The 25,734-nt window shown below is 42.3% G+C and overlaps 1 protein-coding gene across 1 annotated transcript in view; it reads left to right on the plus strand.

The window, feature by feature from the left end:
* Positions 1-25,734, plus strand: part of LOC140469677 (neural proliferation differentiation and control protein 1-like) — a 207,976-nt gene that overhangs the window by 176,950 nt on the left and 5,292 nt on the right. The window contains exons 3-8 of the mRNA XM_072566418.1: positions 7,712-7,822; positions 14,868-15,047; positions 22,088-22,154; positions 23,425-23,512; positions 24,894-24,973; positions 25,532-25,631. Coding sequence (XP_072422519.1) covers positions 7,712-7,822; positions 14,868-15,047; positions 22,088-22,154; positions 23,425-23,512; positions 24,894-24,973; positions 25,532-25,631 — 626 coding nt within the window. The remainder of the gene's footprint in view (positions 1-7,711; positions 7,823-14,867; positions 15,048-22,087; positions 22,155-23,424; positions 23,513-24,893; positions 24,974-25,531; positions 25,632-25,734) is intronic.

A 25,734-nucleotide genomic window follows, 5' to 3' on the forward strand; every position in this document is an offset into this window, starting at 1 on the left:
AATTTATCATTCCTACCTCATACTCTGCTTTGTTCCTGTCTGCCTAACTATTTGACTTGCTCCTTTTCCCAACTGTACCAGTCTCAGATTTGTGTCTGCCCTCACTGTCTCCCAGGCTCCAAACCACCCACCAACTTACTAGTTTAAATCCACCTGAGCAGCTCCAGCAATTCTCCCACCAGTATGTTAGTCCCCATCCAATACCAGTGCAATTCCTCCTTCTTACACAGGTCACTTCTACCCCAGATGAGATTCCAATGATCCAAAAATGTGAACACTTCTCCCCGGACTAGCTGCTCAGCAGTAAAAGCAAATTATTTTACCATTATCACATTGTTGTTTATGGGATGTTACATATAAAGTAGCCACTATATTTCCTTTATTACAACAGTTACTAATGCTTAACTGGATGTCAAGAGCTTTGGAATCTGGGATTCATGAAAAATGTTGCAGAAATATAGGTCTTTTCTCATGGTGAATCCCCAGGGAGAATAAAATATAGAGGGAGGATTGGGCAAATGCCAAGGAAGTGACCTGGCCATGATAAAGTGAATGAGATGGGGATCTTGTGCAGGATGTCATCAGTAACTAAAAAGCCATTTTGCTTTCATACTCTGAGACTGATCTGCATTGCTCCAGAGGAGCTTTGAGGGGAAGGGAGACAATTATTTCTATATAGGAGCGAGGCATCACAGTGGTTCAGTTGGTTCTGAACATGGCATGGAATTCATATCCAGGAGGCCCTCCTCTGTGTTGTTATCACTTGGAACACACTCCAGATAGACTAAGCACCCACAAAACCTAACTCAGCTCATGGACCAGATGGATCTCAGGTGAGGATAAAAGCTAGGAAGGTTCCTAGTTCAGAATGTGAAACAGTTTGCTGATCCTGCGCCAAAGCTGTACAAGGCCCTGGTGAGACCGCACCTGGAATATTGTGTGCAGTCTTGATCTCCAAATTTGAGGAAGAACATTCTGGCTTTTGAGCGAGTGCAGCGTACGTTCACGAGGTCAATTCCTGGAATGCCGGGACTATCAGATGTTGACAGATTGGAGTGACTGTTGTATACACTTGAGGTTTGAAGGATGAGAAGGGATCTGATTGAGACATTAAAGGATTGGACACTCTGGAGGCAGGAAGCATGTTTTGCTGATGGATGAATCCAGAAGCAGAGGACACAGTTTAAAAATAAGGGGTAGGCCATTTAGAACAGAGGTAAAAACAATGACTGCAGATGCTGGAAACCAGATTCTGGATTAGTGGTGCTGGAAGAGCACAGCAGTTCAGGCAGCATCCAAGTAGCTTCGAAATCGACGTTTCGGGCAAAAGCCCTTCATTCCTGATGAAGGGCTTTTGCCCGAAACGTCAATTTCGAAGCTACTTGGATTTTGCCTGAACTGCTGTGCTCTTCCAGCACCACTAATCCAGCATTTAGAACAGAGTTGAGGAGAATCTTCTTCACCGAGAGAGTGGTGGGTGTATGGAATACTGTGCTCCAGAAGGCAATGGAGCCAAATTTCTAGATACTTTCAAGAAAGGGATGGATAGAGCTCTTCAAGATAGTGGATTCAAGGGTTATGGGGATAACATAGGAACAGGATGCTGATTGTGGATGATCAGCCATGATTATAATGAATGGTGGTGCTGGCTCGAAGGGCCAAATGGCATACTCCTGCACCTATTGTATTGTCTATTGTCAGAGCGACTTGTACCATCAAGGACTGCTGAAATTTATATAGCCCCTTTTAATGTGCTTCACTGGAGCTTTGTCAAACATAACTTTTCACCAAGCCATAGAAGGTATTACCAGGTCAGATTACACAAAAAATAGCCAAAGAGGCAGTTTTTAAAGAGCAGCTAACAGACAAGAGAGCAGCTTCAGGAAAAAATATTAGTCATTAGGACCATGGAAGTTGAAGACAGGACCATTATGATGGAGTGATTTTAAAAAGGACAACCTGAAGAGTTCTGATATTTTGGACCACTGTAGGTGGTTACCGAAATTGGGAGGGAGACAGATGAGCTGAGGCAGGAGAGAGCAGCACAGTGTTGTTGGTGGAAATAGTTGGTGCATAGTTATAGAATGGATAAGTGGACAGAAATGAATCATGCATTTCAGCAAAAAGGGAGGCTATTCAGCCAGTCTTATTTGTGCTAGCTCTCTGTGAGAAAACGAGCTAATCCCACTCCCGCATCCTTTGTCCAGAGACTGCATGTTTCTCTTCATTTGCTTATTCAAGTGGCTTTTGTATCCATGATATCGTTTGCCTCCAAAACATACTCAGGCACTGCATTCCAAATTCTAACCATCCTCTGTACAAAATAAAACTAGTTTTTCTTTGTCACTGGTTCTTCTGCCAATCCCTGTCCTTTCGTTTTTCACCCTTCCACAATTGCTCTCCATTTAATCTGACCCATGATTTTGAACACCCCTATGAAGTCTGCTGTCAACATCTTTTTATATGAGATGAACAACCTCGACTTTTCCAACATAACAAAGTCCCTCATCCCTGAAGCCTTTCTTGAAAACTTTTTCTGTGCTTCTCCCCAAAGCTGATGTATCCTTCTGAAAGTGTGGTGTCCATAATTGAATACCATATTCCAGTTGAGGCCAAACCAAGGTTTTACAAAGGTCTACCACAACTTGGTTGCTTTTGTACTTGGTGCCTCTGTTTATAAATTCCATATTTATATTTACTTACAAATTTAAGGTTTCCATATATCTCTCCCACCACTTTCTCAACATACTTTGCTGGCTAGGAATTGAATATATGATCCAAAAGTTGCAGACAATCTGATTTGTATTTCAGGTCATCATCAGGGAGAGGGTTTGAATCAATGCTAAGTAAACAAAGTCAGCATTAGGGGTTGGACTTTGGTGTTTCTACTACTAAATTGGACAAAGTTGCTGCTCAGTCAATACTGATGCCAAACACTTGACAATTTTGAGGTGATTGAGGATTGAGACATTGTGAAAAGGTAGAGCTGCGTGTTTCTTATTTTCAGATGAAGTCACCGTGTTTTTGAATGAAATTGCCAAAGGGCTGCATGCAGATTAGGTAGAGGAGAGGGCCAAGGGTATATCTTTTAGAGATAGTATTATAGTAGTGGGAAAATATACTTCGCAGGTGGTTTCCTTTGTTGCCAGCTCATGAAAAAGCACACATCTGATGGGTCTGAATGTCTCTGGAGGAGTCAGCAATGTCAGAGTCACGTGACTCAGTGGTTAGCACTGCTGCCTCACAGCGCCAAGCTCCCAGGTTCAATTCCAGCCTTGGGCGACTGTGTTGAATTTGCACATTCTCCCCGTGTCTGTGAGGGTTTCCTCCGGGTGTTCCAGTTTCCTCCCACATTCCATGGATGTGCAGGTCAGGTGAATTGGCTAAATTGTCCATAATTGTTAGGTGCATGAGTCAGAGGGAGGTGGGTTACTCTTCCAAGAGTCGGTGTGGACTTGTTGGGCCGAAGAGCCTGTTTCCACACTGTAGGGAATCTAAAATAAAACATGTACAGCATGGAAACAGACCCTTTGGTCCAACTTGTCCATGCTGGCCAGATACCTAAATTAATCTGCCATTTGTCAGCACTTGGCCCATATCCCTCTAAACCCTTCCTACTCATGTACTCATCCGGATGCCTTTTAAATGTTATAACTGTACCAGTCTCCACCACTTCCCCCTCTCACTCTAAAAGCTGTGCCCTCTAGTTCTGGACTCCCCCACCCCAGGGAAAAGACCTTGTCAATTTAACCTGTCCATGCCCCTCATGATTTTGTAAACCTCTATAAGGTCACCCCTCAGCCTCTGTGCTCCAAGGAAAACAGACCCAGCCTATTCAGCCTCTCCCTAGAGCTCTAACTCTCCAACCCTGGCAACATCCTAGTAAATCTTTTCTGAACCCTTTCAAGTTTCACAACATCTTTCCAATAGGAGGAAGACCAAAATTGTACACAATACTTAAAAAGTGGCCTACCTAATGTCCTATACAGACACAAGACCTCCCAACTTCTATGTTCAATGCTGTGACCAGTAAAGGCAAGCATACCAAACGCCTTGTCTCCGTTGTGCCTTTACCTCCATTGCAGATCGTACCTTAGGCCTTGATGACGGCACCGAGTCCAATGTTAAAAAGACATTATACACTCAACAGACAGTAGGTTCACTGATAAAGCCCAGATAAGAAAGTTGAATTGTATGCAGTTTAGTGTTTTGGTGAAAAACAAGTATATTCAGGCAAATGTACTGTCTCTGAAAGTGCCGGCATTATCTCGAGTTGTACATTGTCCAAATAATTAAATTAATCTAAACCCATTAGGTTGCTACTCCAGTCCAGGCACTAGTGGGTTTGCCCTGTCCTGAAGCAAATTGTATGGGATGTTGCTGTAAAAGGTGCTGCTCATTGTGAGCAACAGGGAGCTGTTGGCTGTTATTATGGAGCAGTCAATTTCTCATGAATCCCATCTGTCTTCTTTCAGACCCATGGAGTGTTTGCAGTCTGACACAGTGCAAGCTGCTGATTTACATCTGTACCACCTCCTGCAGTACTGGTTAAGCCCTCCTGCTCAAAGCAGAACCTGTTTGCTTTTGTCTGGAGCGAGAGTGGTATGTTGATTACCAGGAACCTTGCAAGTCCACTTGCAACCACACACATCTAGCTTATAGTTGTCGGGGGTTTCAGGTCAGGCCCTGTGGTATGTGCTGTTGACAGTGTTATTTAACAAGATAACAAACCAAGTCTTTTATTATCCCAAATTTCATGGTTGATGTGCCGTTCTCTTAATCTTGTTGTTTAACTTGTGCTTCACGCTCTCTTTTCTATGATCCGTTCAAGGTGAATACTGCTCTGTTTACGAAATGTACTCAGTTCACATGATATTATCTCCAATCAGCTGTGTTCACTTACATGTAGATTGAAAACCTGAAATATTTTAATATAGAACGTTTTTTAGTTTAACACTTGAGCTCTGTTTCCAGATGCAAAACCATTATAGATGTACATTGCACTGGTCTGGAGGGATTGACGCGTCCAACGTCCTTAATTAACTTTGTCCATGCAAGACAAAACTGGGTGATGTCTTCAAATCAGTTATCTCTTCCTTATCTCCGAAATTCTGACTCTATTGAAACACTCCAGTTTTAAGTCAATGCCAGTTTCTTTCTGATGAGTTGAGAAGACATCAGTTTCAAGTCTTCTTCCTAATCTCTGCTGAGTTTGCTGATATCATTTTAGGAGTACTATAATTGACCTCAAAGCCCCTGGATAAGTAAGGAACTCTGCTGAATGCTGTTAGAAAGTGGACATGGTGGGCAGGCGCACAGTATTTGGTTTTCAGCATCTGCAGTCATTGTTTTTACCTCGTTGATTTTAACCCTACTGCGAATCCTCTTGCAAGGATGCCTACCTTGAAGTTTTCCTCCTCTCTCTACAAGAATCTCAGGGAGTCCCTCTCCCACTGCTACTCTCTCCCCACCCCCACCCTCCTCTAGCTTATCTCTCCACGCTTCAGGCTCACTGCCTTTATTCCTGATGAAAGGCTTTTGCCCGAAACGTTGATTTCGCTGCTCGTTGGATGCTGCCTGAACTGCTGTGCTCTTCCAGCACCACTAATCCAGCACAGTTTAGATTGTGCACATCAATTCTGCTGATGTTTGCTGCCCATTGTGAAAATTTGGAATTGGGATGATACAGATTCAGCATTGTGGATCTACTTACAGCGTACAGACTGAGTCCGTTCAAGAAGACGGCTAACTACCACCTTCTCAAGGGCTACTGCAGATGGACAACGAATACTGGCCCAAAAGGTGATGCCAATGTCCCATGAATGAACTTTTAAAAAAAAACAGGAGTGTGATGCAGCATGTGACTGCAGCTACAGCAGTGAAATATTAATGATGTGGCACAAACTAGGATCTAAAGCATAAACCTGTGTTTGTCCAGTAATCATATAGCCTAGAAGGGCCCAGTTTTGATTTGCGAGCTGTGCCTTCATTTGCAAAGATCTTAGGGACTGAAAATGAATTTCTGTTCGCTGAATATCCATGTGTCTGTAGTTAAACATACTTGACTGTTGTAGAAGTTCAGCTTTTTGTAATAAATGTGCCACTTTATTCTGACATACAGATAGCAACCTCAGCAGTCCTTTGCTGGATTTGGCAAGACACCTTGCTGTTTGCAGCATGTTTTACTTGGGATTGTGTCCAGCCGCAAGTCAAGTAAATCTTGCTGACACAGTAAATGGCGACATTGAAAATGCACAACCTGAATGGAGTATCCTGGGACCTGAGCTTTGCTCATGAATTTCTAATTATTGATTTTTGCAGTTAAAGTTAATATATTTTTTATATATTAGAGCAATTTGTTCAACAACAAAGAACTTGAATTTATAGAGCCATTGGCAGAATACCCCAAGTTTGCAAACAGTCTGATTTATTTTTAGTCAGTTTCCTAGGGGGAGGGAATGATTTAAATTGATTGTTGAAAAGATTAGGAGGAAGTTATCTTTTCAACCAGGGGATAAAGGAGGTCTGTAATTCTCTACCTGAAAGGACAGTAGAGGAAAAAACCTCATCACAGTTAAAAATAACTTGAATATCCACTGGAAATGTAGTAACCTTTACGTCGAAGAGCTCGGAGCTGGTCCTGTTGTTTGTCCACTGCAGTAATGATGGGCTGAGTGATGTACTATGTCATACATCTTTGTGGTCCCCTGAGATGATATCTTTGTGGAGAGGTATGATGAGAATGTTTTTCTCTCTCAGGGTTATGTGGCTTTGAAATACACTTCCACAGAAGGCGGTGGAAATGGGTTGATGGGGCATGTTTAAAGCTAAGGTCAATAGATTATTGTTAGGCAGGGAAATCAGAAGTTGCGGGTAGTTGGGAATACAAAATTCAAAATACAAATGGATTAACCATAATCATATTGAATGGCGGACCAGGATTGAGAAACTGAATGGCCTGCTTCTGCCCCTAATTCATGTTTGTGTAAATGGAACTAGTGGCTAAAGAATTAAGTTTTTAGTAGGGTCCAAAGACAATAGCTTATTTAATGTTGGATAGGCAAGGTGGTGACTTAGAATCAGCAGAGGAGCAGAGAGAGGTAGTGGTGAAGTCAATTTGAGTGTAGTCAGCACGTGTGGAAACTGAAATCACTGAAGAACAAAATGTAGACAAGAAACTAAAGAGAGCTGGAAGCTAGTGCTGGCTGCAGCTATATAGATAATGAAAGCAGGCATATGCATTATATCCTACTCAGCTAGACAGTAGTAGAGGGGTATTGAAGGAAAATTGTGTGGTTAACCATATTAAAGACTAAAGAAGCGCCTAGAAGGATGTGGACAGGTATGATTTTTTTAATCATATGGATTGTCATTTGTAACTTTGAACACCATTTCAATACTGTGGCTGTGGAAAAACCTGATTGAGATATTCAATCATGGAATACCAGGAAAAAAATGATAATAATTCGTGTGTTTATTTAAATCAGATCCTAAAGGACGTTTTTATCTTTTTTGAATTAACTATTCAAAATGAGCTTAAACTGAATGTTAAGGATTAAATGATTAGCTGTAATTTAAGTGGATCGGAGCCTGTTCACCCTATAAGGTAATCAGCACTTCATAGCAGATTGATTTTCTGATCTCTCTCATTCTCATTTCAAACACTTCAAAGTTTGGTGTATTCAGGTTTGTTTTTTTTTTGCTCCCTTAGGGATACGTCATGGATCCTCTGATATCGATGGTGATATTGATTACATAGCATCACTCTTAGCCAAAAAAGAGAGTACGCCACATACACTACAACTGGCGGCCGCAGCAGAGAGTAAGTACACTGCACACAGACTGACAGAAGGCTTCAGATCAAACTCAAACTGTGAAATAGTTGTTTTGAGACCCTTTGTGTCTTTTGTTTGAGGCCCCTGCAGTGTTTTGTTCCTCTGTTTAAAGGCATTGCTGCAGGCAGATTCTACCATTGCCATTACTTGCTGTAAAATAGCCCACTTTGATCTGTTGCCGTGACAATTGCAGGGCTACATGAACTAGGACTGGGTGTGCCTGCTGTTGTCTATTGACACGAGACTGTCAACAGTGAAAGCAGGACAGGAATGAATGGAGGTTTCACAACTTCCCATACACTGCCTAGCTTATTCAGAATTTTGGATTGCTAGCATAATGTCTTGCTTACCTATTTTCTCTAATTTTGTGGACTACTTTTAAATTAGATTAGGTTCCTACAGTGTGGAAACAGGCCCTTTGGCCTAACAAGTCCACACCAATCCTCTGAACAGTAACCCACCCAGACCCATATCCCTACATTTACCCCTGCCTAATGCACCTGACACTATGGGCTATTTAGCATGGCCAATTCACCTGACCTGCACATCTTTAGATTGTGAGACGAAACTGGAGCATTTGGAGGAAACCCATGCAGACACTGTGAGAATGTGCAAACTCCACACAGTCACCTGAGGCTGGAATCAAACCTGGGACCCTAGTGCTGTAAGGCAGCAGTGCTAACCACTGTTGTATATTTAATTACTTCAGAGTTATCATCTTATCCATATGTCCTTCAATACCTTCATTCCACTCAACCAGAATTTTCTCCAGCAACTTCCAATCCTCCATTTTTGGTTTACTGTGCATTTTTCTCATTCCTTCTCATCTTCCCACTAGTCAGATAACTCAGTTGGCTGGACAGTCGATTTGTGATGCAGAGTGATGCTGACAGCACACAGACACTCTCATTTGTTTGGCCGAACTGGTCCTCACCCTTAACAATTTTCCCTTCGAATCCTCCCACTTCCTCCAGACCAAAGGGGTAGCCATGGGCACACATATGGGCCCAAGCTATGCCTGTCTCTTTGTTGGCTACGTAGAACAGTTGATCTTCTGTAATTACACCGGCACCACTCCCCACCTCTTCCTCCACTACATTGATGACTGCATTGGCGCCACCTCGTGCTCCCGTGAGGAGGTTGAGCAATTCAACTTCACCGACACATTCCACCCTGACCTTAAATTTACCTGGACCATCTCTGACACCTCCCTCCCCTTCCTGGACCACTCCATCTCCATTAATGACGACTGAATTGACAGACATTTTTTACAAACCCACCGACTCCCACAGCTACCTGGATTACACCTCTTCCCACGCTACCTCTTGCAAAAATGCCATCCCTCCGCCTCCGCCAGATCTGCTCCCAAGAGGACCAGTTGCACCACAGAAGATACCAGATGGCCTCCTTCTTTAGAGACCGCAATTTCCCTTCCCACGTGGTTAAAGATGCCCTCCAACGCATCTCGTCCACATCCTGCACCTCTGCCCTCAGACCCCACCCCTCCAACCGTAACAAGGACAGAACGCCCCTGGTGCTCACCTTCCACCCTACCAACCTTCGCATAAACCAAATCATCCGCCGACATTTCTGTCACCTCCAAAAAGACCCCACCACCAGGGATATATTTCCCTCCCCACCCCTTTCCGCCTTCCGCAAAGACCGTTCCCTCCGAGACTACCTGGTCAGGTCTACGCCCCCCTACAACCCACCCTCCCATCCTAACACCTTCCCCTGCCACCGCAGGAATTGTAAAACCTGTGCCCACACCTCCTCCCTCACCTCTATCCAAGGCCCTAAAGGAGCCTTCCACATCCATCAAAGTTTTACCTGCACTTTCACTAATATCATTTATTGTATCCGTTGCTCCCGATGCGGTCTCCTCTACATTGGGGAAACTGGGCGCGCCTCCTAGCAGAGCGCTTTAGGGAACATCTCCGGGACACCCGCACCAATCAACCACACCGCCCCGTGGCCCAACATTTCAACTCCCCCTCCCACTCTGCCGAGGACATGGAGGTCCTGGGCCTCCTTCACTGCCGGTCCTTCACCACCAGACGCCTGGAGGAAGAACGCCTCATCTTCCGCCTCGGAACACTTCATCCCCAGGGCATCAATGTGGACTTCAACAGTTTCCTCATTTCCCCTCCCTCCCCTCCCCCCCACCCCCCCCCCCCCCCCACCCCCCCACCTCACCCTAGTTCCAAACTTACAGTTCAGCACTGTCCCCATGACTTGTCCAGACTTGTCCTACCTGCCTATCTCCTTTTCCAGTAATCCACTCCACCCTCTCCTCCCTGACCTATCACCTTCATCCCCTCCCCCACTCACCTATTGTACTCTATGCTACTTTCTCCCCACCCTCCTCTAGCTTATCTCTCCACGCTCCAGGCTCTCTGCCTTTATTCCTGATGAAGGGCTTTTGCCCGAAACGTCGATTTCGCTGCTCCTTGGATGCTGCCTGAACTGCTGAGGTCTTGCTTCTCAAACTTGAACTCATCTGAGGCTTGGTGACTCGCACATCAAGCTCACCACTAATTGTCTTTCTCTAATGGAAGAGCAGCCCTATGGTCATCTGGAACTATGGTATGTCTTCCAACAATGATGGAACCTGCATATTCAGTTTCCAACTTTCTGCAAAAGTGGCTCGATGATAGGAAGCAGAGAGTGATGGTTGAAGGTTGTTTCTTGGACTGGAGGCCTGTAAGTAGTGGTATGCCACAGGGTTCAGTGCTGGGACCTTTGTTATTTTTATTTACATAAATGATCTGGATGTGAATGTACAAGGCATGATTAGTAAGTTTGCGGATGGTACAAAATTAGGAGGTGTCGTTGATAGTGAGGAAGGTTATCAAAAATTGCAGAGGGATCTTGTTCAAGTGCGGAAGTGGGCTGAGGATTGGCAAATGCAATTCAGTGCAGATAAGTGTGAGGTGTTAAACTTTGTAAAGTGAAACCAAGGCAGGAATTATACAGTAAATGGTCAGGTCCTGAGGTGTGTTGTAGAACAGAGGGACCTAGGAGTATAAGTACATAGTTCTTTGAAAGCGGCGTCGTAGGTACACAGGGTGGTGAAGAAGGCTTTAGCTTACTGGCATTCATTGGTCAAGGCATTGAGCTTAGGAATTGGGATGTTGTGTTACAGTTGTATAAGATGTTGCTGAGGTCGCACTTGGAGTATTGTGTACAGTTTGGGTCACCCTGTTATAGAAAAGACATAGTTGACCTGGAAAGCATGCAAAGAAGATTTAGAATATAGAACATAGAATGTTACAGTGCAGTATAGGCCCTTCGGCCTTCAATGTTGTGCCGACCTGCAAAATTAATCTGATGCCCATCTAACCTACAGCATTCCATTATTATCCATATGTATGTACAATGCCCTTAATGTCAGCGATCCAACTACTGTTGCAGGCAGGCTGTTCCACGCCCCTACTACTCTCCGAGTAAAAAAACTACCCAAATATAACTGTCCCAAATCTATGACCCCTCATTTTAAAGCTCTGTCCCCTCATGTTAGCCTTCACCATTTGAGGTAAATGGCTCTTATCTAATCCTCTGATTATTTTATATGTCTCAATTAACTCACCTCTTAACCTTCTTCTCTCCAACGAAATCAGCCGCAGTTCCCTCAATCTTTCCTTGTAAGACCTTCCTTCCATACCAGGCAATATCCTAGTAAATCACCTCTGAACTCTTTCCAAAGCTTCTACATCCTTCCTGTAATGGGGTGACCAGAACTGCACGGAGTACTCCAAGTGCGGCCTTACAAGTGTCTTGTACAGCTGAAGCATGACCTCGTGGCTTCAAAACTCAATCCCACTACCAATAAACGCCAACACACCATATGCCTTAACAACCCTATCAACCTGATGAAGGGCTTTTGCCCGAAACGTTGATTTCGCTGCTCGTTGGATGCTGCCTGAACTGCTGTGCTCTTCCAGCACCACTAATCCAGTAACCCTATCAACCTGGCTGGCAATCTTCAGGGATTTATGCACCTGGACACAGATCTCTCTGTTCATTCACACTGCCAAGAATTTTACCATTAGCCCAGTATTCTGCGTTGCAAGGACTGATAGGCCTGAGTTATTAGGGGAGGTTGGCCAGGATAGGATTTTATTCCTTGGAACGTAAGAGAATGAGGGCTGACCTAATTGAGGTGAATAAAATCATGAGGGACATAGAATGAATGGTGTATAGTCTTTTTTTCCCTGGGATGGGGAATTGAAAACTAGAGGGCCTAAATTGAAGTTGAGAGGAAAGATTTATGAAGGACCTGCGGGGCAACTACTTCACACAGAGTACAGCATATGTACAATCAGCTACTCGAGAAAATGGTTGAGGCAGGTACAATAGCAACATTTTAAAAAACATTTGGAAAATTACATGGATAGGAAGATTTTAGAGGGATTTTAACTAAATGCAGGCAATTTTTATAAATATATTAAGGACAAAAGGGCAACTAGGGAGAGAATAGGGCCCTCACAGATCAGCAAGGCAGTCTATGTGTGGAGCCGCAGGAGATGGGGGAGATAATAAATGAGTATTTTGCATCAGTGTTTATTGTAGAGAATGACATGGAAGATATAGAATGTGGGGAAATAGATGATGACATCTTGTAAAATGTCCATATTACAGAGGAGGTGGTGCTGGATGTCTTGAAACACAAGTGAATAAATCCCCAGGACCTGAACGAGTTATAGAGATGTACAGCATGGAAACAGACCCTTCTGTCCAACCCGTCCATGTCAACCAGATATCCCAATTCAATCTAGTCCCACCTGCCAGCACGTGGCCCATATCCTTCCAAACCCATATTCATATACCCATCCAAATGCCTCTTAAATGTTGCAACTCGTACCAGCCTCCACCACATCCTCTGGCAGCTCATTCCATACACATACCACTCTGAGTGAAAAAGTTGCCCCTTAGGCCTCTTTTGTCAGCATCACTCTATGACTCAATGATATCTGGTCAGCATGGATGAGTTGAACTGAAGGGTCTGTTTCCGTGCTGTCCATTTCTGTGACTCTAATTGGAACTAGCTGAGTGGACACCATGGTCAGCATGGACCAGTTTGGGCTGAAGGACCTGTTTCCATGTTGTATTACTTTGACTCTTAATTCCATTAGTCCCAGCTTTAAACACAACCTCTGAGTTTGCCATTTTGATGGTACTTTCTTCTCTGGCTTGATTCCCAACTATTCAGATATTTAGGAGTATTTTTCACCATCAAAATGTACATTTTATTTCATGATACCAGGAATAGGATGCTTTTAGTTAAATGTAGAAACTATAAAGCTTGGATGCTCTGCTTAGAGGTTTAATAGAGTACTTCAAAGCTGTATGATTTACTTATAATAAAATATGCAAAGAGGACAATCAGTGACCAGAGTGGACAGATTTAAATTCATTGGCAATTTGTTCATGGGAGGTGGGCATCGGGCACTAGGTCAGAATTTATTGTCCATCCCTAATCGATTAGAGAGCAGATCAGATTAAACCACATTGCTATAATTCTGGAGTCAAGGTAGACCCTAAAGAACATTCCTGAACTAAATGAAAACCAGACCATAATCAGTAATGGTTACATGGTTGCCATTTTGTTCACTTTTTATTTGATTTCTTCCCCCAAAGAGTGGTGAACCTGTGGAATTCATTACCACAGGAAGTATTTGATGCCAAAACATTGAATATATGCAAGAAGCGGCTAGATATAACACTTGGAGCAAGTGGGTCAGAGGATATGGGGAGAAAGCAGGAATAGGCTATTGAGTTGGATGATCAGCTATGATCATGTTGAATGGCAGAGCAGGCTCAAAGGGCAGAATGGCCTCCTCCTGCTCCTATCTTCTGTGTTTCTATATATGATCTGGAGTGCACTGTCTGAAAAGATGATGGAAGCAAATTTCATAGTGAAGTCCAAAAACAAATTGGATAAATATTTGAAGGTGAAACTTGCAGGGCCATGAGGCAGCATAAGGCAGTAAATATGAAGTTGCATACTTGTATGTTAGAAATTTTATAATTGCTTATGTTTGGTTATACAATTAAAATGTGTAGGTGTGACAAAATCATTTTGAAAAGAATGGACACAGTTTAGGACTATAGGGAAAGTTATGTTGACAGTGCCTGAAACGGCAGAATAAGGTGAGGAAGTATAGTTGATTCAGTGCTAGAGTGGAAGGGACTCAGGAACAGTGATGAGCTTTGTGGTAATTTCATTTGGATTTAGGCATTGTTGAGGAATAAGCTGCAAGGTACAGAAGGTTGAAGTGGGCACTTATTAATGACTGCAGAAAACACCACAGCAGCAGCCTAAACCTTGAGAAAAGACAGAATAGCAGCAAAGCAATAAATTGAAGCACTCTATTACTTTCTTTTCACAAATTATCACTATTTTAAAAACAAAAGCGTGATGAGTTCATGCTGATCTTTGTCCCTAAACCAGAAAGGCTGGTGAAAAATGAGCACTTCCTGTAGTAAAGGGCATGTCTGGAGTGTGTTGTGCAAGGATTTGATTGGATATTCTTCTAAGGTGCTGACAGTCATTGGATGAGGATGCATTTTTGAGCAAGACAAGTGCATCACGAAGATTTGCCGCTGCTTTAAAGGAGAGACAGAAATCACAAGGCCTCAGCAATGGCCTCTTACACAATGCAGCTTTATTAAACATTGTATTTCCATTAAAAATAAATGTCACCTTCACTCTGTAAAGTGACGTCCTGGTGTAATCCAAGAGAATAGTCCTGTAGCAGTTCAAGAGAAAGAAGTCCCTGAGAGTAGGTGAGAACTGATCTTCCCTGTGGTAAAATGAAGGACATCCTTTATCATGCTGGTCTGCAACATCACCTAGAGTTGGGACTGCCTTACACTGCAAGCAGTAGAGCCATCTCCCACAACCCTGCGATTCAGAGGTATCAGACCTTCATTGCTCTGGCACATCTTATTTACACTTTGCTTCAAACAAATATTGAGATGGATCTTTTATCAAGTAGCAACTTGTAATCATTATTGTGCATTTAACAGCTGGCAAGAATAAACCTGCTAACTTAAAAGATGAATCACAAGGGGTTCGTGCAGACATATCATCCAATAAAGAAATGTTATCAACCACAGCAAGCGCACCCCCAAACGCTCCTGGTAAAGTGGCAGCAATAAAGAGTATTCCAAAGAGAGATGTTCCTTTCACTGATGCCATTCTACTCAGTAAGTATGTATTGTATTTCAAAAAACACCTGCATGCGTTAGGTCTTTTCATATGATTGATCAAAAGCCCAGAGAATATAGACATACCCCAAAAAATACAATCTACTAGAGCCGTACAAGCAATAGCTGAATCAGTACAGGAAATACTTGGGGAATTACTAATGTGTCCTCAGCAAAAGAAGGGATACATAATCAATCACCATTCCTCATCCAGATTATCCCTATTGTGGAGAGGGTCTGACTGCCCAATGCCGTATCTAAGCAGTGGGTTAACTGGTGGGGGGGGCAGCCATCACTTTGAGTCTTTCCAGGGCTGCATCAAACAGCCTTGCAGCCAATTATGACAGATGCGCGCACACACATGGTGATATTACTAAGTTTAACATTTGTTAATATCTTAGCTGAAGCTAAATAACCTTGGAACCATACTAAAGTTACAGGACAGAAAGAGGCCATCCTGCCCATCAAGTTTGTGCCAGCTGAATAAACTAGTTGCACATTCTATCCTTTACAGCACCTGGTTCATAGCCTTGGGGGTTACAGTGCCTCAGGAGCAAACCCAGCTTCCTTTTTAAATGAGATGAAGGTTTTCACCTCAACCACCAACCCAGAATATGAATTTTATACGCCAACCACCCTCTGGCTGAGCAGGTTTTCCTCAAGTCCTTTTTAATGCCTTACCGATCACCTTTTATTCTGCGTCCATCATCACCCCCTGCCCCCACTTTCCCACCTTACTAACTGACCTCTCCACTTGGGGGGGGGAATGTTTTTCTTGTCCATTCTATCCAGGCCCATTATTAATTTTTTACATCTCAGTATAAAATGATAGATTTCACATGGGTGACAATAATCCATGCTACTGTTGGCAGCACTGGTCAGTAATAGAAGTAATTCTTATCAGAGCAGCACACAATTATACATGGTGCAGTTCCTACTAATCTGAACTCGTTTTTTTTAAAAAGGTAAGAGTTAGCTTTGTTGTGGTGTTAAAAGTAATTTGTTATTTCTTGATACCCACAATACCTGAACAACATTTATCAGAGAGAACTCTCTATCACCTCAGCTTTCCCTCCTATTAAACCTTCTGTGAATCTCAAAGCCATTAATACATGTTAGTAAAGAAAATCCAAAAAGGTACTGAATACGGCTGTCAAAGCTTTGCTTGAATCTCTCAGCAGCACTTGGATTAATCATTATTGAATTTTAGATTGCAGATGCCTCAAAACCTGAAACCAATTGACACATAGCCTCAAGACTGTATAAATTTTCAAATTGTCATGGTGTAGATAGTTTCATTACCACAGAAGTCCCAGTTTCGTGATCACACATCCACGCTTTAACTTGACAGCCCCCATTTATATTACTGTTAATCACAGGCTGTTAAATTGTGAGGTAATATTCAACTGTCGAGTGAACATGTTAGGCAGCATATAAAAACAGTCCTGTTGTTTACTTTTGCAAAGAAAAGCTTGTACCCTCATTTATGAAAGGCTAACAGGAATTGAGTGAGTTATTCAGGTCTGATTACCAATGTTCCAAAGTCTAGTCTGCAAGTTTTCCACTCAAGCTTCAGACACAGGGGGAACATATTCTTAAGGATACCTTCCATCCTGTGTCCCAGTGATTTTAAGAAGAAGAATTATCTTTTTAAATGACATTCTGGGTAATTCAAGGTGGAGGACGGGAAATATTTCTGGCTGTAAGAGCCACTTCTTTTTTTTTTGAGGTATGTTAGGTGTTGGAGGTGATTTCCTCGAAATCCAGAAGCAGCAATTACTGTTTTAGATGCCGTTGCATTGTTTTGGAACTTTGGAAAATAAAAGTCAAAACAACAGTAGTTTAAAAGGGAGAAGAGCAGACAAAGGAAGCACATGGTGAGGACAGTGCAGGAGAGAGAGAGAGAACCTGCACAGTTAGAGCCTTTGCTGTCTGAATTCGTGTATCGCTGAACATCAGAGTGCATCTGGGAAAATTAACAAACAGTGAAATTCACAGCTAATCTTGGAGGAGCTGTGGGCGAAGTTCACAGCACAGAATCAGATAAGGTAATGGTTGTTTTAAATCTGTCCAAGAGAGAGGCTGCAGTAGTGGGTACAGTGGATTCTTTCTTGATTATGTTTGTTGGAGATAAGTCTCTTGATTAAATTTAAAATATAAGCCATTGCTATTAATTTAACCTGGGGCAGTGTTTGTAGAGGAATAAGACGGTGTTATTTTCTGGGTCTGTAGATTGTGAAGGAGCAAAAATGGCCTTTGCAGTGATATGTACTTCTTGTCAGATGTGGGAGTTTAAAGAGAGTTTAAGGGTTACTGCGGATTATAACTGCCATAAGTGCTGTTGGATGCGAATCTTATCAGATCGAGTGGATCGGTTGGAGAGACAGAAGCGATGAGGAATTAGCAACAGCAACAGTATGGGATGGATGGCACTTATAGGAGGGGGTAAGTCTCAGATACAGTCTCATAGATGGGTTAACTCCAGGAAGGGTAAGAGAGGTAGGCAGCTAGTGCAGGAGTCTTTTGTGGATGTACCCATTTCAAACAGGTATGCTGTTTTGGAAAATGTAGGGGGTGATGGATTCTCAGGGGAACGTAGCATGAACAGCCAAGTTTCTGGTATTGAGACTGGCTGTAATGCAACAAGGGGTACGTCGGCTTCCAAGAGATCAATTGTGTTAGGGGATTCTTTTTAGTCAGAGGTACAGCAGAGAAAAAGCAGAGTGCTAGGATCAAGGATGTCTCAGAGAGGGTGCAGAATGCTCTCACGGGGGAGAGGAGTCAGAAGGAGGTCATTGTCCACATTGGAACCAACAACATTGGAAGGGAAAAGATTGAGATTTTGAAGGGAGATTACAGAGTTCGGCAGAAATTTAAAAAGAGGTCCTCAAGGGTAGTAATATCAGGATTACTCCCAGTGCTATGAGCTAGTGAGGGCAGGAATAGGAGGATAGAGCAGATGAATGCATGGCTGAGGAACTCGTGTATGGGAGAAGGATTCGCACTTTTGGATCATTGGAATCTCTTTGGGGTAGAAGTGACCTGTACGAGAAGGATGGATTGCACCTAAATTGGAAGGGGACTAATATACTGGCAGGGAAATTTGCTAGAACTGCTTGGGAGGATTTAAACTAGTAAGGTGGGGGGGTGGGACCTAGGGAGATAGTGAGGAAAGAGATCGATCTGAGACTGGTACAGCTGAGAACAGAAGTGAGTCAACAGTCAAAGCAGGCAGGGACAAGGTAGGACTAATAAATTAAACTGCATTTATTTCAATGCAATAGGCCTAACAGGGAAGGCAGATGAACTCAGGACATGGTTAGGAACATGGGACTGGGATATCATAGCAATTACGGAAACATGGCTCAGGGATGGGCAGGACTGGCAGCTTAATGTTCCAGGATACAAATGCTAGAGGAAGGATAGAAAGGGAGGCAAGAGAGGAGGGGGAGTGGCATTTTTGATAAGGGATAGCATTACAGCTGTGCTGAGGGAGGACATTCCCGGAAATACATCCAGGGAAGTTGTTTGGGTGGAACTGAGAAATAAGAAAGGGATGATCACCTTATTGGGATTGTATTATAGACCTCCTAATAGTCAGAGGGAAATTGAGAAACAAACTTGTAAGGAGATCTCAGCTATCTGTAAGAATAATAGGGTAGTTATGGTAGGGGATTTTAACTTTCCAAACATCGACTTGGACTGCCATAGTGTTAAAGGTTTAGATAGAGAGGAATTTCTTAAGTGTGTACAAGACAATTTTCTGATTCAGTATGTGGATGTACCTACTAGAGAAGGTGCAAAACTTGACCTACACTTGGGAAATAAGGCAGGGCAGGTGACTGAGGTGTCAGTGGGGGAGCACTTTGGAGCCAGTGACCATAATTCTATTCGTTTTAAAGTAGTGATGTAAAAGGATAGATCAGATCTAAAAGTTGAAGTTCTAAATTGGAGAAAGGCCAATGTTGACGGTATTAGGCAAGAACTTTTGAAAGCTGATTGGAGGCAGATGTTCGCAGGTAAAGGGATGGCTGAAAAATGGGAAGCCTTCAGAAATGAGATAACAACAATCCAGAGAAAGTATATCCCTGTCAGGGTGAAAGGGAAGGGTGGTAGGTATAGGGAATGCTGGATGACTAAAGAAATTGAGGGGGTTTGGTTCAGAAAAAGAAGGAAGCATATGTCAGTTTTGGACAGGAGAGATCAAGTGAATCCTTAGAGTATAAAGTAAATAGGAGTATACTGAAGAGGGAAATCAGGAGGGCAAACGGGGACATGAGATAGCTTTGAGTTAAGGAGAATCCAAAGTGTTGTTACAAATACATTAAGGACAAAAGGGTAACTAGGGAGAGAATAGGGCCCCTCAAAGATCAGCGAGGCGGCCTTTGTGTGGAGCCTCAGAAAATGAGGGAGATACTAAATGAATATTTTGCATCAGTATTTAGTGTAGAAAAGGATATGGAAGATATAGACTGTAGGGAAATAGATGGTGACATCTTGCAAAATGTCCAGATTACAAAGGAGGAAGTGCTGGATGTGTTGAAATGGTTAAAGGTGGATAAATCCCCAGGACCTGATCAGGTTTATCTGAGAACTCTGTGGGAAGCTAGAGAAGTGATTGCTGGGCCTCTTACTGAGATATTTGTATAATCGATAGTCACAGGTGAGGTGCCGGAAGACTGGAGGTTGGCAAACGTGGTGCCACTGTTTAAGAAGGGCGGTAAAGACAAGCCAGGGAACTATAGACCAGTAAGCCTGACCTCGGTGGTGGGCAAGTTGTTGGAGGGAATCCTGAGGGACAGGGTTTACTTGTATTTGGGAAGGCAAGGAATGATTTTGGATAGTCAACGTGGCTTTGTGCACGGGAAATCATGTCTCACAAACTTGATTGAGCTTTTTGAAGAAGTAACAAAGAGGACTGATGAGGGCAGAGCAGTAGATGTGATTTACATGGACTTCGGTAAGGCGTTCGACAAGGTTCCCCATGGGAGACTGATTAGCAAAGTTAGAGCTGATGGAATACAGGGAAAACTAGCCATTTGGATACAGACCTGGCTCAAAGGTAGAAGACAGATGGTGGTGGTGGAGGGTTGTTTTTCAGACTGGAGGCCTGTGACCAGAGGAGTGCCACAAAGATCGGTGCTGGGCCCTCTACTTTTGGTCATTTACATAAATGATTTGGACGCGAGCATAAGAGGTACAATTAGTAAGTTTGCAGATGACACCAAAATTGGAGGTGTAGTGGACAGCAAAGAGGTTTACCTCAGATTACAACAGGATCTGGACCAGATGGGCCAATGGTCTGAGAAATGGCAGATGGAGTTTAATTCAGACAAATGCGAGGTGCTGCATTTTGGGAAAGCAAATCTTAGCAGGACTTATACACTTAATGGTAAGGTCCTAGGGAGTGTTTCTGAACAAAGAGACCTTGGAGTGCAGGTTCATAGCTCCTTGAAAGTGGAGTCGCAGGTAGATAGGATAGTGAAGGCGGCGTTTGGTATGCTTTCCTTTATTGGTCAGAGTATTGAATACAGAAGTTGGGAGGTCATATTGCAGCTGTACAGGACATTGGTTAGGCCACTGCTGGAATATTGCATGCAATTCTGGTCTCCTTCCTATCGGAAAGATGTTGTGAAACTTGAAAGGGTTCAGAAAAGATTTACAAGGATGTTGCCAGGGTTGGAGGATTTGAGCTAAAGGGAGAGGCTGAACAGGCTGGGGCTGTTTTCCCTGGAGTGTCGGAGGCTGAAGGGTGACCTTATAGAGGTTTACAAAATTATGAAGGGCGTGGATAGGATAAATAGGCAAATTTTTTTCCCTGGGGTCGGGGGATCCAGAACTAGAGGGCGTAGGTTTAGTCTGAGAGGGGAAAGATACAGAAGAGACCTCCAGGGGCAACTTTTTCTCGCAGAGGGTATGGAATGAGCTGCCAGAGGATGTGGTGGAGGCTGATACAATTGCAACATTAGAGGCATTTTGATGGGTATATGAATATGAAGGGTTTGGAGGGATATGGGCTGTGTGCTGGCAGGTGGGGCTAGATTGGGTTGGGATATCTGGTCGGCATGGACAGGTTGGACCGAAGGGTCTGTTTTCATGCTGTACATCTCTATGACTCTGTGCGTGCCATTGCTCTAATACTTCAGACCACAATGCTTTGGGTAATCCAAGATGGAGCACAGGAAAAAGTTGTGGCTGTAAGAGCTGCTCCCTTTTTTTTGAGGTATTTTAGGTATTAGGTGTGCTGTCCAACAGAAAGTTGTTTTCAGTAAGCAATTAGAAGCCCAACCTTTATGTTCTGTTTAATTTTGGTATTTAGATTTCTTGAAGATAATTAGCCTGGTAGCAACCATGCAATTTACTTATAATATTTCCTCTTGAAACTATGTTTACGGTGCAAGGGTGAATAGTGAATGCTTACAGCTAGTTCTGAAGGAGCAGATCTCACTTTTTAGAGTTATTAAATTAACTGCCACCTTGTACCTCAATTCTGTATTTATCAGTGAATTGCCCTCTCAGTATGTTATCAGTTATGGCTATTATTTCATGTATAGTATTTGCTGCCGGTTGGCTCTCACTTTTTTTTTACTGACTTTTGGTGTGTCGTGATTGGGAATAAAATTGGCATCTTCACAATCTACCAATAGTAGAACTGTATCAATTTTACACAGTACAATTCATGTATGGAGGACTTGAGCATTCATTTTATTCTGGGACTTGTATGGAACATTGGGTGTGTAAAATACAATGGTCACTAATTTGGTAGAATTTTGGTGCTTCAAAAAAATGGCTGGCTAATTATGAAAATGTTGCGTGGTTGGAGAGTGAATTCTTATCCATGGAAGATGCTTCCTTTGAGATTTTCACATACTTAACTATCCACTTAATACCCCTTGAACAGGTGAGCGGTTAAGTAGTTAGTCAAGGTAAATTTGATAATGTAACAGTTTTACATATTTAGATTGTATGAAATGTGGAAAAGGCCTGTCACGTGCAGATCTTTTGAAAGTTATTGACATTTGTCATTCTTCATTCCTCAGCTTTGATCATTGTATGCACAGTGGCGGGGGTCTCTGGACTGATCATTGCTGGCATCTGCTGGTACAGGTAAACTTCAACTTTCTAATCGAGGCGGATGAAGCAAATTGGAAGTTCAGAAATAATAGAATTTTATGACTCTAGAGTTCGAATGCATTGTTCCCCTCTCTAGTCCAAAACTGAGCTGTCAAATGGTTTGGGGTCATGGCTGGTATTTCAGTCTTCATTTGAGGATCTATAAAGACTAATTTTTGAAAGACTGGACAATATGATCTTTGGGTACAACTGAGAATGATCTTAAGTTAAGAAATAAACTAAATTTGGACTACTTTATACTCTGTGATGGTACAATAAAGAGGTAGATGGTGATATTACTAAAAGGCAAATACAGGGTGGATTTAAGAAAATTCTTCAAACAAAGAATGATTACTGCATTGAATAGACTTCTGAATTGGGAATTTGAGGCAAATGCCCTGAATTTCTTTGGCACAAGTAGATTGTAAAATGGATGGAGTGAACTTTAGGCCTTACTAGCCATGGGCTAGTACCTCTACATTAGAGACCTCTACACCAATTTACATACTTCTGAAAACCCACTCGCAATTGTTGCTTTGCTCAAGTCTCAGACATCATTTTGCAAATAAAACAAATAGAGCAACTAGAGTCATTATCTGTGAACAATAGTGTAATAGAATGCAGAATCTGGCCACTACAGCACTATGGGCAAATACTGAGCTAAGAGGAAGACCCATATATGTGTATGTCACCTCAGACAATCTTCGTCTTTCAGAATCCAGTTGAAAGATTTGATAGCGTTGGATCTCTGGGTGTAGGACAGATGTGAAAAATGTATGAAGGGGATGAAGGAAGTTTGGCATAATGCATGGAAAAGAAAATCTCTGCAGATTTTGACCTCGATACATTTAATTAGAATACTATAAGCATGCTTTACGAAGTCTAACTCTGCTGGGGCTGGGGATTATAGCTTTACAAGTATTTTTCTTGCCAGCAATGTATAACATACTGTTGAAAATTGAATGTATCCAATGTTCCTGTTATATTCTCTTCCCTTCCATAAATACCTGCCTGTACTAGAAAACAAGCATTCTGAGGCCAGGCAACCGCATGATTGCCATTCTTCTTCCATATTTCCAAAATATAATTCTTGACAGCTTTCTCAATTGTTATGTCCATGCTGGTGCACTTTTCAGATTTTGCTTGGATTATAGTCGGGCAGGCATGGATCTGTCAATAAGAACATGATTAAGTCAAATAAATGGCATTTAAGTAGCTCTCTGTAACCTATGCTTTTACTTGATCTTTTAAAAAATAATTCTAGATTACAGAAAGAGGTGAGATTAACTCAGAAAGCAGACTATCCAGGCTATGGTATAATTGGATCTAATGCGCAACCTGAGAAACCCTTGGTAAGTTCAGAAGAAAATGGTATTTAAATTATATATAATCTGCGCTCAGATTTTTTTTTGATTCATTCATGGAATGAGGGCATCCTTCCCTAAAGAACCAGGAGGGTTATAAATATAGTCCAAGCCTTGAGTGGTGTTGGTAAATTGATTTGCTGTCTTGCTGAGACACCGTTTCAACAATGGGGAAGATAGGACCTTAACCAACCAAAAACAAGGTTTTTAATCTGCTTTCCAAACCTGAGCAACCTACCTTCTATCTGACCTGCTTCCTTTCAGTTCTTACAACACCTGACCAGCTGGTTTTAAAATATAAATTGTGGGAGCTTTATGTGAAGGTGATCTTGTCTCGAAGTCAGACATTTGAGATTTTGGCATTCAAATCTAACCATGAGTTCGTAATGGAGGCTGACTGTAGGATAATACTGAGGTGCATTGAGTTATTGGAAGAATCATCCTCAGGTATCAACCTGAGCTTCATTTGTCTATTTCAGTGTCCACATGAATGCTAAAAATCCCTATAGCCCTTTTTTGAAGAACAAGGATATCTCCCAGCCATTTGACAAATGCATGTCCATCAACCAACATCAGGTTGAGCAGATTCTTGTTTCTGGGACCCTGTTTTGTGTGAAGTGCCTGCCATGTTTTTCTACATCACTGCAGCTGTACTTAGAAATAATCAGTTCCATGAAATGAGATATTCAATGAAATGCAAGTTACTTTTCACAGATTCTCAACCAAAAGAAGACCATTTTAAAAATGTATTTCTTTACCTGTTACCTGTAGCATCCAACTAGGAAAAGCCATGATTATGGGAGCATAGTGACCATATTATTGGCTGCTGAAGTCTTTAGAGTAAACTCCTTGGTTCACAGTTATAATAGGTTGCCGTCCAAAACTGAACTGATTTGAGTCTCAACTGGGCTGTGTATGTACTTTCTGAATCCACAATCCTTAGCATAACTTTGTGGCCAGCTTCACATGCACTGACCTGTCCACAATTTTGACATCCACATTAGTTTCTGTCACACTAAATGGCATCAAAATAATGTCACCGAATTCTAAGAAGACATTGATTAGAGGCATTTCAGCATGAGACTGTGAGAGAGGCCTTGTCAATTTTATTTACACAGCAGCATGTACTGTCTGAAAGAGTCATTGGAACAGATTACAAGTAATTTACAAAGGGAATTAGACATATACTTAATAAAAAGGTTTTCAGTCGACAGAGGAGTGGGGCTAATTAGATGGGTGCTATGAGATTCTATTACACAAGTCTTTTGCTAATTGTAATATAAATGTTTAGTGTGATAACCAAATAAAGGTACTGAAAACATTTTATGCACATCCTCATTTTTTTAAAAATGTGCCCTTGCTTGAACAGAGTGGTGACAAGAAGCTGGCACAGAGTGCCCAGATGTACCACTACCAACATCAGAAGCAGCAGATGCTATCGATGGAGAAGTGAGTATTCGGATCCATTATGTACTGATAATCTTTCTCATAATATGTATGAAACTGCAGTTAAATTAAGCAATCATGCTACTCAATGCTGTGCCAATTCTAAAGTAGCTTTGATAGTCAGAAAACCACATTTGTTAGTAACAGGGGTATAATATGGAATTTTCCAGTCACCTCATGCAGTTCAAATGAGCAAGTTGGTCAAGTATAAGTCAAGATGTGCATCTTATTCAAACATCAAGTGGATAGGATGGGAAACATTGACAGAGTCGACAGCAGCTAAAACCAGTGGGCAGGAGGGAGTGTGTAAAGTGGGAGGTAGAGGAATTTCAGGAGGGGACCTTCTGTTCCTTTTGGCATGTTAACTAGACTGTGCTAATTGGTCTATTTACTTTGAATCTTGGCGGCTGTACAGCAGCTGTGTGTCAGCACATAGCTAGTGTACAAGAGCTGTACATTGTGGGGGAGAGAGAGTGGAGTGGATGGAGAGAGGGCAGATGATGATAGACATTGCACAGAAGGATAATATAATTAGCTGTTTTCTTTTTTGAAAAAAATTAGAAATAAGGATGAATCCAAAGTACCCGAATCAGCGACAGAATCTGAGGGAGAGAATGAAGATGGCGATTTCACAGTCTATGAATGTCCAGGACTGGCTCCAGTAAGTGCTAGGGAATGAGAATATTACTACAAAACCTGAAGCTACATATTACTAGGGGCACCAATAATGTAAGGAAAGCTGTACTTTTTCTGACTTTAGACCG

The sequence above is a fragment of the Chiloscyllium punctatum genome, chromosome 49 (genome assembly GCF_047496795.1).
Source record: "Chiloscyllium punctatum isolate Juve2018m chromosome 49, sChiPun1.3, whole genome shotgun sequence".
Lineage (NCBI taxonomy): Eukaryota > Metazoa > Chordata > Chondrichthyes > Orectolobiformes > Hemiscylliidae > Chiloscyllium > Chiloscyllium punctatum.